This window comes from Lactuca serriola, chromosome 5, assembly GCF_051521515.1.
Source record: "Lactuca serriola cultivar US96UC23 chromosome 5, Lser_US96UC23_V15, whole genome shotgun sequence".
Taxonomy (NCBI): Eukaryota; Viridiplantae; Streptophyta; class Magnoliopsida; order Asterales; family Asteraceae; genus Lactuca; species Lactuca serriola.
The window spans coordinates 40422295-40436530 of record NC_136412.1 but is presented as its reverse complement, the minus strand read 5'-3'; the positions used below and the strand labels follow the sequence as shown (position 1 = coordinate 40436530).

The 14236-nt window shown below is 37.1% G+C and overlaps 1 protein-coding gene across 1 annotated transcript; it reads right to left on the bottom strand.

The window, feature by feature from the left end:
- Positions 1 to 7932: 7932 nt before the first annotated feature.
- Positions 7933 to 10472, bottom strand: APC8 (anaphase-promoting complex subunit 8). Its single transcript, XM_079000161.1, has 4 exons — positions 10300 to 10472; positions 9899 to 10211; positions 8387 to 9637; positions 7933 to 8309 (listed from the first exon to the last, which is right to left on the bottom strand). The coding sequence occupies exons 1-4, from the start codon at positions 10386 to 10388 to the stop codon at positions 8220 to 8222; spliced, it is 1743 nt and encodes a 580-aa protein (XP_078856287.1). The 5' UTR covers positions 10389 to 10472; the 3' UTR covers positions 7933 to 8219.
- Between the last annotated feature and the right edge of the window lie 3764 nt (positions 10473 to 14236).

Genomic DNA, 14236 nt, shown 5'->3' with positions numbered 1-14236 from the left:
TATAAAACAGTAAGAACGCAATAAAAAGAACAAGACAAGGTTGAATCAAACGAGTCGAATGATTAAAACAAAATCCTCAGAAGAGCTCGATTAAGAACATCAACTGTAGAGGATTGGTAGGTTACAAGAACGATTAAAGAAAACCTTGAAATTACTATCGTTAAGCACTCTATCGTTATTCTCTGAATCGTTAACCTAAATCCTTAACCTAATATGCATGCAAGCATTAACTTATATACAATACATAAAAGGCTCTCGGTTGGACAGGCCCAAACCGGAGTGTACATGGCTAAACTATCGAGCCCAAAAGACGCAACATCAAAACAAAACTTCAGCCCAACAAATACAATTAGCAAGTAAAGTTAACTATTTGAACCGTTCCCCGACAACGGCGCCAAAAACTTGATGTGTGTAAAACCAACTAGTTTTAATCCTACTAACTTAGACACAAAATAAACACACGAAAGGCAGTGTACCTATCGATTAGTAATATAGTTCAAGCAAGTAGGGTATCGAACACAGGGAACGGTAAACAATTAAAATAAATGCTAATATTATCTACATAAAACAAATAACAAAAGGGGGGTTTTATCTAGTTTTACAAGACTAGGAACTTAATTAGAATAACCAACACACAAATTAACTAACTAGCAACTAAAACAAGTAATTACCAAATAAATTCAATAGTAAAGAGGACGTCTGTTTAGGTACGACTCATTTGTTCCCATGGATGATTTTAATGTATCGGATTAATTCTTCATTGGCTACCGATTAAGATAATTAGGTTCACGTTCGCTATTCCTAATTCTTAGAAAACAAATTAACTCAAGCAATGGCTAGTTGTCTAAATTAACGGGTTTCCTAGATTATTGATTCGGGTTAAGTAAGACTTGTAGTGGTTAACTAAATTGGCCCTTCAATTAACCTCTTGTTGATGTTCATCAAACAAGCCCACACATTAACTTACCTATCTTCTAGTTAATTCTAGTTTCACATTCGTTATTCCTAGACATACAACTATGTGGTCACAATAAATCATATGAAATTAATAACTAAGAGATGTTCATACAACTTAATTACTGATTTATTAACAGAAGAATAGTTATTGTCAACACATAAGGTTCTTTAACAAGCTTAACTAAACATAATTACCAATTAAAATTAATCCTACTCAAATAATCAATCCATGTTCACAAAATTGTCTACCCTAACAAAAGAATAAGTTTTTAGCTCATGGTTGCAGTAAACATAAAATCAAAAACGAAATCAAAGTATGTAAACATGATTCAAATCAAAAAGTTTCTAAGAATAAACCAAAATTGTCTTGATTCTCTTCACAATTGAATGTAGGGTTGATTCTTCAGTTCCTCACGACCTAGCAGCACTTCCAATCGTTTCTCAGCCTCCTAGGGTTTCTCTCCATGCTAGGGTATCGATCTGAAAGTCCCTTTATATAGATTTTCACAAAACAGAGGCTACTCGGCGAGTCCAGTGACCTACTCGCCGAGTACATCACTTAAAACCCGTGTACGGCAAGTCAGCGCGTCCAGAATCGCGAAAGTTCGATACAACTTGCCGATTATCCCTACTCGCCGAGTACGTTTCGAATCAGCATTTTCTCAAAACACGAAAGTCGTCCGAAATTGTGTCTACTTTTCAGAACATTTTGAATCTCGTCAATCGGAGTTACGGTTCATGAGATATGGCCAAAACACTGACGAGGGGTCAAGCTGTCCAGCAACATCCTTCTTTCTTCAAAATCCAAGATCCAAGCGTCCAATCGCCAATTCCGCTTCCTTTTCCATCCGAGCATGTAATTGTTGCTGAAAAATGAAATTATAAACTAATTAAGTACCTTTTGTTCATTAAATGAGATAAAATCAACATAAAGTATTAAGATAATGCATGAATTTTATAACTAAATATGCCCATATCAAAACTACTCGAGCAATTCTATCCTCATATCAAGAAACTGCACTAGTATACAATGTTGAACTCATACTATCAGGTATAACCTAAACAGGCTATCCTACTGCTATCTACTCAATTTATAGCATGCAATTCTCATAAGGTTGAAACACATAAAGCAGGCACATAAGGCATCCTCCTAGATCCTTAGCCCTATACTAGCATGTTGTTCTACTGAAACTGAAACTGGAACTAAAATTGAAACTGAAACTGATAATCATAACTTGTATGGGTAATTTAGGAGTACTTACTTGAGCTCGGCTGATTGCATGCACCACACCCTTTTTCTCTTTCCAAGTTATTTTCTTTCTATATATTCTTTTCGCTTTTTCTAAAACTCTTTTCTTTTCTCAAACTTCTTTTTACCAAAAATTCCTTTCGAAAATGTTTTTCTTTTGAAAACCCTCGTTTCCTTAGTTTGAGTCCAGACACACTCTCAAGTGTGTCTGAATCCCTTAAACCAAGGCTCTGATACCAACTTGTAACAACCCGAAAATCACGACTAAAAATTTCTTTTAAAATCATTACTAAAACCATATTTATAAATAAAAAAACCGCATCATAAGTCATAACATAATTTATGAGTATTAATCCAAAGTATAATCTTATTATTAGAGTAAACATTCCTAGACTAACTGTCTATGGTGTGTGCATGGCAACCTCTCCGAGCTCCTCTTTTGAAAACTGAGTACCTGAAACCAAAAACTGAAACCGTAAGCACGAAGCTTAGTGAGCTCCCCCAAACTACCACATACCATACAATCACATTGCGTACATACTGTACAATCATATAACATACCATACTTTTCAGGCATTTCTGGGGTGCCCGACCTACCCGGTACGGCCATTCTGGGGTGCCGACCTACCCGTGCGGTCATTCTGGGGTGCCGTCCTACCGTTCGGCCATTCTGGGGTGCCGACCACCCTTCGGTCCTAACAACCGAACCTCGGGGACTGTTTCACCCCTACCACTACTACTATCACATATCATAACATAACATACTATCAGACATATCTGGGGTGTCTGACTACCCTTCGGTCCTAACAACCGAACTCAGGGACTGTTCCCCTCCTACTACCCCTAACACATATCTCTGATCATGCTAGCATATAATCATGATATCACATACTATCAAATGTATTTGGGGTGTCTGACTACCCTTCGGTCCTAACAACCAAACTCTACTACTATAACACATCAAGCTAGCATATATCATATCAGGTAGTAGCAAAACTAGATGATATCACAAAGACAATCATCTAACACACAACTCCTACCGGTGGGCCGACATTGTGGTCGTAGACCCACTGCTACTGGAAGGTAACTCACCTGAACTGCTGAGCTCTGCTGGTAACCCTCTGGCTGCTAACCGACAACCCTCTGAGGCGCTGCTCCTCTAGCTCTCCGTGCTACCAATATCAATATAACACTTAGTCTGACAGTCCTCCAAAAGTCAACTAAGTCAACTCTTGTCAAGGTCAAAGTCCTGGTCGAAGTCAACCTTCCAAGTTGACCCTACTCGCCGAGTCAGCCTACTGACTCGCCAAGTTCATAAGCTCATAAACCCCTTTCATTCGCGACTCGACTCGCCGAGTCTACTAATTTCCGAGCCTGACCTATCCAACTCACTGGGTCCCCACTCAACTCACTGATCCGAGTCTTAACTCGAAGGGTTTGGGGTTTCGCGACTTGAATCGCCGAGTCCAAGGCAATCTTCAACAGACTCGCCGAGTTGTTCTTCCAAGTCGTCGAGTTCCTGTCTATCTTCATCCAACTCGCCGAGTCCACTCATGTGACTCGCCGAGTTACTACGCGATTTAAGACTGGTATCTAGCCCAACTCGCCAAGTCATCTCCCAGACTCGCTGATTCCATACGTATATTCCCATAATCTCAAGTTACAGAGCTACTCCTTTGCTCCAAACCATAGATATGGGTTTCTAGAGTCTATTAGCAACATAAAGTTGCTACCTTTACGTGCTTCTTGTCCCCTAATGCCAAAAACCAAGCTAGAAAGGAGCTTAACTCATGGGGAATGGCGTTTGCATAGCAACTAACAGGGCTTTCTGCATCTTGGATCCAAATAGAGCTCAGATCTCGAGTTTCAACTCTAGATCCAACTTGTGCACCAATTTCTCATCACATACTCTTCAAAGAAACCCTAAAACTCCATGAAAGATGGATCTAGAACGGGGAAAGCCAAGGATAATGATTCATTACCTCCAAAACGTCCTCCTACTGAAAAGGAATCCGAATCTCCACGAACCTCCTTGATCCAAGCTTCTTGATCTTCAAGATTTCTTCACAAAACACTTAACAATGCCCCAATTTGCTTCCAATGGCTTTCACTCACGATTATAGGGCTTCTGGATCTTAAAGAGGAGTAAAGTGGTTAGGTAATGGGTGTGATGTTCTTTTAATAGGGTGCAAACCCCAGGATTAGGGTTTTTTTCTCATTCAGACCAGACTCGTCGAGTCCACTCGCCGAGTCGGTCACTTATTCTACACCCAGATCCCGCTCTGACTCGTCGAGTTCCTCCCTAGACTCGACGAGTTGACCCTTTGACTAGGGTTTTCTTTCCTTTCTTGGCCTTTCTGATTTTGAGTGTTACATGTAATATCATCATAGTGAATATAATTGAAACAAGGCAAGCATCATCATCACTCGTACAATAATACAACAATACTGAGTTTACATCATTATAATTGTTTACAAGAGTTACATCCCAAAATATAAATGTTTATAATAGCAACAAAATGCAAAAAATTTCCACATATTCTTGATGCCCACCTGCTTAACGATTTCCTAAGAATACAAGTTATTTGAAAACGTCAACATATATAATGTTGGTGAGTTCATAAGCATGTTGCATGAAAAGTTTTGTATTACTTTGTAAACACCAGAAAATCTGATATTTTCTAAAAAAAAAAATAGTTTGAAAGCTTTGTGTCAAATCCCGTGTTAAGGCATGTGTGTTTTTGTTTGAAAATGTATAAAGAGTATTTCAGAAAATCATATACTTCCTGTTAGCACACCACATAACAAATAAGCACAAAATATGAGCAGACAGTCTGATTGGACCGCCTCGCAGGGCCTACAACCTCTCTAGACCACTCTACGAGCCTTTGGCATGACTGGACTGGCTCACAGGGCCTACAACCTATCTAAACCGCTCCATGGTTCGTCGGCCTGACTGGACCGCCTCGCAGGGCCTACAGCCTATCCGGTTGTCCCTCGGTGTCTTGGCCTGTAGCACGAAGCATGATCGTCTCAAGCCAACACAACATGTCGACATATGCAACAAACAAACATATACACAGATCCAATAAATATAGATAATTATACGGATCTACTGAAAAACTATGAACTATCATATCACTATCATGACCAAGATAAATAATCTAGTGGACCGGCATTGGTGCCTTCGACCCACAAGTACAGTGAGGAAAACCCACCTCTCATTCTGAATACAAGTTGAATAAATCTTGATCCCGAAAACCGGCTCAATGATCACTTAATCAAAATTAAGGACCTAATCTCAATTAATCAGCTCAAAATACCTAAAATACCCATAGGTCAATTTAGTCAAATGTCAAGGTTAACAGGTCAACTCGGTCCACTCAGTTGAATATGTGAAGCGTACTCAGGCTTTGACTGAAGTCGGGTGGTTGACCCCGTACGCGCGGCGTATGCTGGGTTACGGACAACGTACGCACAAACTCCATTTTTCCTCGATAAGACCTTAATGCATTAAGCTCTCACATCCCAATTTCAGCTCTAAGACCAAAATACCACTAGGATTAATGAAGTTTCCAATTTTATGACTTTTCATGCCCGTTAAGTGTTTAATACATAAAATCCCAACTTCTTAACACCTTAAGACCTTCTAGAGCATGGGTGGGCAAAAACTAAGCATCAAGACCACATTGTTATAACTCAAGACCCCTCATTAGGTCTGAAAGGACGACTTATTCGACTAAGAGCATGTCATGCACAAGAATCATCTTAGTTGGGACCAAAAATGTCCTAAATGAAGAAATGGATAGATCTATAAGATAAGATGATCAAGCTATGAGCTTTTTGCCTCATGGAGGTTGCTAGCAAGGCGAGAATCTCAGATCCAAGTTGCTTCCAAGCTTCAAACTCTTTCCACCACCTTCTACTTCTTCAAGAATATCACCAAAATACAAAATGAGCTCAAGATGCACTCTTCTCACTTAGGGTTAGCTAGATGGACGTTTTCTTAGGTGGAGGCTGATGAGGGAATGAGAAATGAGGAGTTAATGATGATTATATATGGGTTAAACCCTAAAAATTAGGGTTTAAAGATCCTTCATGTATGCCTGGCGTACGCGGTGTATGCTTATTAGCGCATGTACATCCAGCATACACAACGTATGCCCAGCGTACTAAGCTTTGGCCAGGATTTATGAAATGTACCACTATGGGACCAATTTGCAAACAAAACCCACTCCAATGGCTAAAATCACAAACATCCATACTTAAGAGTTAATTTTGAAAATATCTCATTCCCGGGATGTTATAGTATTGTATTGACATTTCGGATTCCGTGCCATTGTGGATTATTGACAGAAAAAAAAATATTTTAGAATTTCAATAAGCTTGAAATCCGATTAATAGTTCTAAAATTTGAAAATATGGTTCGTTTACTACTAAAACATGACAAAATGTTGAAAAATATAACTAATAAGAAGTAAATTAAATATGATAAAAGTACTTAAAATGTGACATCCGATTGAAATGGCTAATATTATTATTCACTTCAAAGTTGTTATTTTGAATAGACAAATATATTTATGGGAATGGAAAAAATATATATACATTACCCATTCCAAAGAAAATGATTATCAAAAAAAAAAATCATTTTTTTTTTAGTTAATTGGTTTTGTCAAATGACAAACGTCCAACCATATTCAAACAGTATTTATCTTTATGAAATAAATGTTCTAGGAGCTTCTAAATATTACTTGTAGTCTTGTACCCTGCCCTCCAATACAAGTAAATCGAGAGATAAAACCGACTAGTGACCAAGTCTTTACTTTACACCCTTTTCTCTTTCTACCAACGAGAAATCGACACACACTACCTTAAGACGCCGTCAACTGATCTATCCTTCATTATCCACGCGTAATCACAACACTAATCCTACCACCCGACCACACCCTGTCCCCCCAATAATCCTTCCTCTATATATTCAGTAGACACAATTAAACACGATACACATTCTTTTCATACTATAACACACATTTCAAGCAAGTAGAAGATGAGCGACTTAAGCAAGCAACCCACCGGAGGAGGAGGAGGCTGCCGGAAGGCCAATGGACCTTCTTTTGACAAGATTCCGACCAAAAGATGGGGGCGGATCAAGAAACGAATTGTCAAAGAACTCATATTTGGAGTCGGAAAGCAACCAACCGAAGGTGGAAGTGTCAAACTTCCGGCAGACAGACGCCAGATCAAGAAACAAATTGCCAAAGATTTCTTTTCAACCACCATTTGAAGCAACCGATTCATGGATTCAAATCCCAATTACACTTTTAACATCGTTTTTTTTTTCTACCAAAAAAGAACACAAAAAAAAAAAAAACAAAAAAAACAAAACTATGGAAAGGCAAATGCATAAACGCGTTGTATTTCATGCTTTCTTTTCCAATATAGCTCCTTCGTTTTAGAGCAAATTGTTGAAGCTTTTTTTTTTTTTTTTTTTTTTTTTTTTTGCTTTTGTAGTTTCACATTATCGATGGATTGTTTGTAGTGAAAAGAAAAACAAACAATATGGTCGAAAAGTCGATCCAACACAATAAGAACTCAAAGGGGTTCAAATGTACAAAGTATGTTTGTTTCATGTACTTGTATCATATGTTTTCTGATTGATAATATAAGTTATCAATTTCATGTGTCACTGTATCTGTACGGATGTTGTATACAACAAAACTCCAAACTCAAGAAACGCTTTTAAGTCGTATCATTAAACTTTTTTTACAATACAAAAACCCACAATTCCATACTCACCATATTAGTCACTGATTGCAGCATCAATCATCCAATTTCATTCATGAAAAAAGACACATACAAAATCAAAGGAAGATCAAAAAACAAAACTACAAGAAATCATAATGTGGATGAATCTAACAACTACAATATAATATCATAAAGAATGATTACACAAACCACTAAACTACTTGAAACAAAACGAATCAACTATTTTCCCACATATTGTGTAATCTCTTTATGAAGGAAAATGCTCAACATCCATTGAAGGGAAACCAGATTGTGCATATTTAATCGCTTGAAGCAAACTTTTGGCTGTTTCCTTCTCCTACAATATCACAAATTCAAATTTCAATAAAAACCTTTAACCTTTTTCCAAAATCTTTTTTAAAAAAAAAAACTTACAGGGCCATTATAATCAAGAAGACGAGTGCAATAAACTTCAGCTTCTTCAAATCTTTTTTGAGCCCTACAATAATTCGCCAAAAACAAAAGAGCTTCAACCATATTCGGCCCTTCTCTCTCCTCATCTTCCATTCTCTCCAAATCTTTCTTATAATAAAACGCAGCCTCTTCAGATTCCCCTAATTCACTATGCAACTTTGCTAACCTATGAAGAGCAATAGCTTCCCTATCATTACAATTAGCAGCTCTTCTATAACACTTAATCGCCTCTTCAAGCATCCTCAATTGATCCGTTTCATAACACTGAGCCATAGCTATCCACAATCTTGAATCACTCGGTTGCAAAAACACTGATTTCTTGAAATAATGAAGGGCATAATAGGGCATTCCCATCATTTCATAAGCTTGACCTAACCCATACCATGCCCTGTAATCACAAGGGTTTATATCAACAGCTCTTCTATAAGCATCAACAGCAGCTGGAGTGTTCTTCATTTCCACATACTCATGTCCCATTAATGTCCATGCGGATAAATAGTTTTTATTTAGTTTCAAAGCGCGTCTAAAATACATAACAGATTTTTCATGAAGACCCTTTAAGGAATAATAGTTCCCGATTATACAACAAGATTCAGGTCTGTATTTATCTGTCATGAAAACTTGTCTTGCGAGGTAACTTAAGCCTGAAAAACATTCTTTTGCATACAACACATTGGAATACATGTCCATGTCATCAACACGATAAGGGTCGATTCTTAGAAGCTCTTCAAAAATGGCTTCCACTTGTTCAAATTCACGTAGGCTGTATTGGGCTTTGGCTATTTGGGCTTTGATGTAGTTGCTAAAGCCAAAAGTTGATTGGAGGGATTCGTATCTTGATAAAGATTCGTTATGCATACGTAACTCATGATAACAGCTTGCAAGAAAGAAGTCTTTCATCCAATGGTTGTTGAGTTTGAGAGTGTTGAGTGTGTCGATTGTGGTGCATAAAGATTGGAGCTCTAACCATGCACTCCAGTTCCATGGATAGCTGTTGACTGATTCGGTTAATACAGTTCTTGCAAGATTTTGGTCGCCTTTTTCTTTGAGGACAAGACCATATAAGTAAAGGCCAAAAGAGTCAATTGTGTTGTTTTTTCGGACTGTTGATAAGTCTCTTTCTATGGAGACTAGTTCACTGTTGACTGCATCACTTTTACCTAAAGGACCTTCAAGTTCGATTGTTTCTTCTTCTTTTCGTTTTTCCCCAGCCTGGAAGAACAATCTGAAAGTTACTAACTTGGGTAATGAGATATTGTAGCTGTTTTAGGAAAAATCATGGCATAATGTGTTGTTTGCATTTAATCGAACACCTTGTGGACATGAAAAAAGAATGGCATTAAACGATTCACCGGATAATATAGAATGCCCTAGGTGTTTTTGCTCATGACAACTTGTGGTGTACTTAGTGGATCCCGAGTAAATGAATAATGGACATGAAATCTATGGAAAAGGAAGGAGCAGAAAACGAACCAGATAAAGAGCATAACATCTCAAGAACAAAGCTTTTTTGCCGGTCTGGTCAGATAAAACATGGGCAGCCCTCCTGTACTCTCGACAATTAAAGTAGGTCTTTGCAAGAAGGTAAAAATCGGAGTCCGCGGCTTCGCTTTCCTCCTCCGGCACTGGAGTAGAGACGTATGATGTACCGGCGATAGGGGTGGAGATTGTTTCATCTGTAGAGCGAAATCGGCGGCGAATGCTGGAACAGTCCCGCTGTAATCGAGTATGCGAAGGCGGATACTTTGCCGGATCTTGCTCAATACCCACCAATTGTTCTGCAGCCCTGTTTACATAAATCGAACATATTCAAATTCAAAATTTTCGAGGGTTTTAAAATGAAGAACTAAAACACAAAATAAGGGTTTGCTAACCATTTGGAAGCGGAATAGAGGCAGCGATCTGTAAGTTGACGGATTGCAGTTCGGAGCTCGTTTCGGCAATTTTCCTTGGTAACACCCATCGGAGTGTATGGATTTTGAATGAATGTGAGTGTTTCAGTTCAGACTGGGATTTTTTTGAAATGCAAAATGCGGACTTGGCGTGAGTTCAGGACTATAAATCGTGTTCACATTTTTCAAATTATTTGCGTATTTGGGAAATAAAACAGTACTACTTTGGCCACCTAACTATGATAATTTTCTCTTGGGACACTTGAATAATGAAATTATAAACCGGCGACCAAACATCTATAAATTAACTTTAGGGAAAATATTTGATGGTAACATACTTTTTAAAATGTATACATTTAATACTTATTCTCTTTTTATGTAAAATAAACCCTTATACGATATTTTTTGTAACAATGCAATCATCGTGACCGGCTATCAGGGGCGGAACACGAGCATCGAGTTTAGGGGGGCCAAAACCGACACTTCCAAACACAACCACTACAAGAATTTTTTTCATTTTGTATTAACAATTTCCGGAGTAGTAAATTGGTATTTCATATTAATATATATTACATAACAAAAATAAAATAATAACTAACAACTAAAATTGATAAAACAAATACAAAATACAAATAATCAAATATTACATAATCTATTTTATTTATATTAACAATCTTAAAATAAAAATAACAAAAAAGAATTCTTCATTGTTTGGAAAATAGGGTCAATACACCTGTATTAATTTAGTTTATTTTCTTGTTTTGATTTAAACCTTTGATAATTTGTACATAGTTAGACCATATATACTATTTGACATAGACAACTCATGGAGTGGCTAGCTCTACAAGTTATAAGAGTTCAACTTTCTTTTATTTAACTTACTTTGTTAAACTTTCACTTTTAAAGAGAGAAACTAAGAAGGAATGAGAGTGCGATGCCTTTTAGGGACAAAAATAGAAATACAAGAGGGGGAGTGCCTACCTGCTTTTCAGCAAAGAGGAGAGCTTGAAGAAAACAAGATGGTTGTCCTGGAAACTCAACTAGGAGACGAAGAACAAGAAGTCATAGCAATGGCGAGGAGAATTTTAGGTTTTTTTATTAATTATTTTTAAATGTAACTTGATAATTGGTTTTTTGACATCTTTATAGAGTTAGTTATATAGTTTCCAAATTTAATGGATTTCCCATCGGATAATTTTGTTAATCGAATATGTTAGTTTTGATTTTTCTTTTAAACTGATATTTAGCTTCTCATAAAATCTGGAGAGGCCATTAGTTTGCTTTTAAAAAAAAACTTAATTTATACACTTACTGATTATATGATAACTAGTATATAGTAGATAAAAAAACAGGGGGGCCATGGCCACCCCTGGCCTCTTCTATGTTCCGCCACTGCCGGCTATACCCGGTATACGATCATATACGAATTTTCTTTTAGAGAAAATGACTTGATGGGTAAGATACTTTTTGAATTGTACACATTTAGTCCTTATTCTTTTTTTTTGTAAAATAAACCCTTATACTTTATTAATATGTACACATTAGGTCCTTTTCACCGGATTCTACAGGTTTTGCTGATGTGGAAGCACAAGTGGCACTAAATAGCAATTAATTAGCTTAGTCACCGGATTCTACAGGTTTTTTCATGTACTTCTTCAATCTATCGCATATCATATTGTACAAAAGATCAAACCAAAAGTCTTCACAAGATCATATATTTGTTGCATTCGATCATTCTCACCCTCTCATTTTTTTCTTCTGTGTTTGATTGTTGCCAAGAACACACCATAGGTGTGTTGCTTTTTTCGGTGAGCAAATGGGTAGCAACCCCCATGTGTCTTCCTCTCTAGTCGTGATACACCACCCACAACATCCGTAAAAAAATCATTGTCGATGCCATACCCATTCCTTCTCCATTTTCTATCTGGAAGCACCTCCCACTGGAGGTGAGTGATCCTCCAGCAACAAGAAAAGGGCGGCGACCCTTCTCTTTCTCGTATCTCTTCCTTCCGGTCGAACAGCAACAACCAAACACCCTTTATCTATTGTGTTTTGTGACATCCTCAAATTCACGGCCAGAAAATACCGATTTTGTTTATGCTTTATAAAAATCAGAGTACTTCATTTTATAAAAAGGTTGCGGAATTTGTTCCCAGAAAAACATGGTAAATACGTTATTAAAACATTTTCGAAGAAACGTATTTATTTCATTTTAAAATGTTTGGGATGTCATCGTTAATACCGAACCATAAGCATAAACAAAACTTACAATGATTTACACTAGTGATCTACATCTCTTTTAAATCTCTCAGTGTAATGTCACTTCACTTCGTCACCTGTGATATACATAAACTGAGTGGGTCAGGTTGGGAAACCTGGTGAGTACATAGGGTTTTCAACCCACAATAATATAATTATTATGTTCAATCAAACAATCAACCCAATTACCCATCCCCATTATCTTCTTTACTCTTTAAGGATTTAACCCAAGAGTCATCTATCCCGCATTCGTTTATTCCGAAGTCCCTTACTTCCAGGGTTATGGGACTGGCACTAAATCCATAGCTGCCAATATTCGTTCATAAAGCACTAATTCCATGGCTGCTATAGTCTATTCATCGGGTACTAAATCCATAGCTACCAGTCTTTATCTAATAGGTACTAAGTCCATAGCTACCAATGTTCAACATGTACTAAGTCCATAGCTACCAATTCCTACAGGTACTAAATCCATAGCTACCAACGTCTAAAAGGTACTAAGTCCATAGCTACCGGTGTTTGTCCCATAGGCACTAAGTCTGTAGCTGCCAATGTATACTTACGTCATCTTCTATCTCTCATCATTCATCTACCCATCTCATACCCAACATTTTCGTATATATAAAATACGTATACAGTTTAAGTCCTTTAAAACATGTATAAAACGTTCAACCAGCATAAACAGCAAGTATTCAGATAATGTGCACACATAGCACGTAGTTTATATAAAATACTTCATATCTATGTGTAAGATGAAAGTAACTATGCACTCACTTGAGAAGGTGGTGACTCGGTACTCGGACAGCGCTTCGTTTACTTTAAAATAATTTCCTTCGACGAAACCTAGTATTATTACCACTAGATTTTAGTCTAATATTTACCGTGACTAATTATTAGTCTTATTATTATTATTATATAAGCGTTTAAACAATACTTTCCAACCACTATGTACAGACAGGGGCCAGACATAAAACACCGGAGGGCAGGACCATTTTGGCATATAGCACTTCTGAAATCCAACAACCCTATGCGGCCCTTTAAACGAGATTCCCCGTACCGCGAGTAGTTAAAAAGATATTATAACGACACTTATATAAGTCATAATAATAGCTCAAATATTTATTATAAATTTATAATAACAATACTAATTTTAAATATAAACTATATTTAAAATAGGGTAAACATAACTTACTTACAAGGGGATTTTAGCTAGGAGTCGGGCTCTGCAGGGGCAGAACTTCGTCGCTGAATCTTTCTAAGAAAGATTCGTGCAGCGCTTCAGCGCTCACCTTACTATACTAAAACTACAGAAAGAGAAGTCGAATCACAAGGGACCGAAAAGCTCGGGGGATAAGGAGAGAAAGACTCTTGAATCAAGAGAATGGTGCAAGAAATATGAGAGTCTAAGCCTCTTATTTATAGTAATTGAATTTACAAAAACTACCCCCCATAATTACTTAATGACTTTATAGTTATATAAACAACTAAACACCCCTTTATAATACTATTTTAAATAGATTTAATGATATTTGCACTAAACTAATGTCGAAAGAACTCAACATTAGTCTTATAATGACCGCATCGTCGATACCTTTCTAATGATATATACATATGTATATATATGTGTACGTATATATGATTTATACTTTATTTTAATACG

Coding starts and splice junctions, on each gene's coding strand:
- APC8 (XM_079000161.1), bottom strand. CDS start 10,388: ATGGGTGTTACCAAGGAAAATTGCCGAAACGAGCTCCGAACTGCAATC. Junction 9,638..9,898: donor GATGTTATGCTCTTTATCTG/GTTCGTTTTCTG, acceptor TTGTTCTTCCAG/GCTGGGGAAAAACGAAAAGA. Junction 8,310..8,386: donor TTCTTGATTATAATGGCCCT/GTAAGTTTTTTT, acceptor GTGATATTGTAG/GAGAAGGAAACAGCCAAAAG.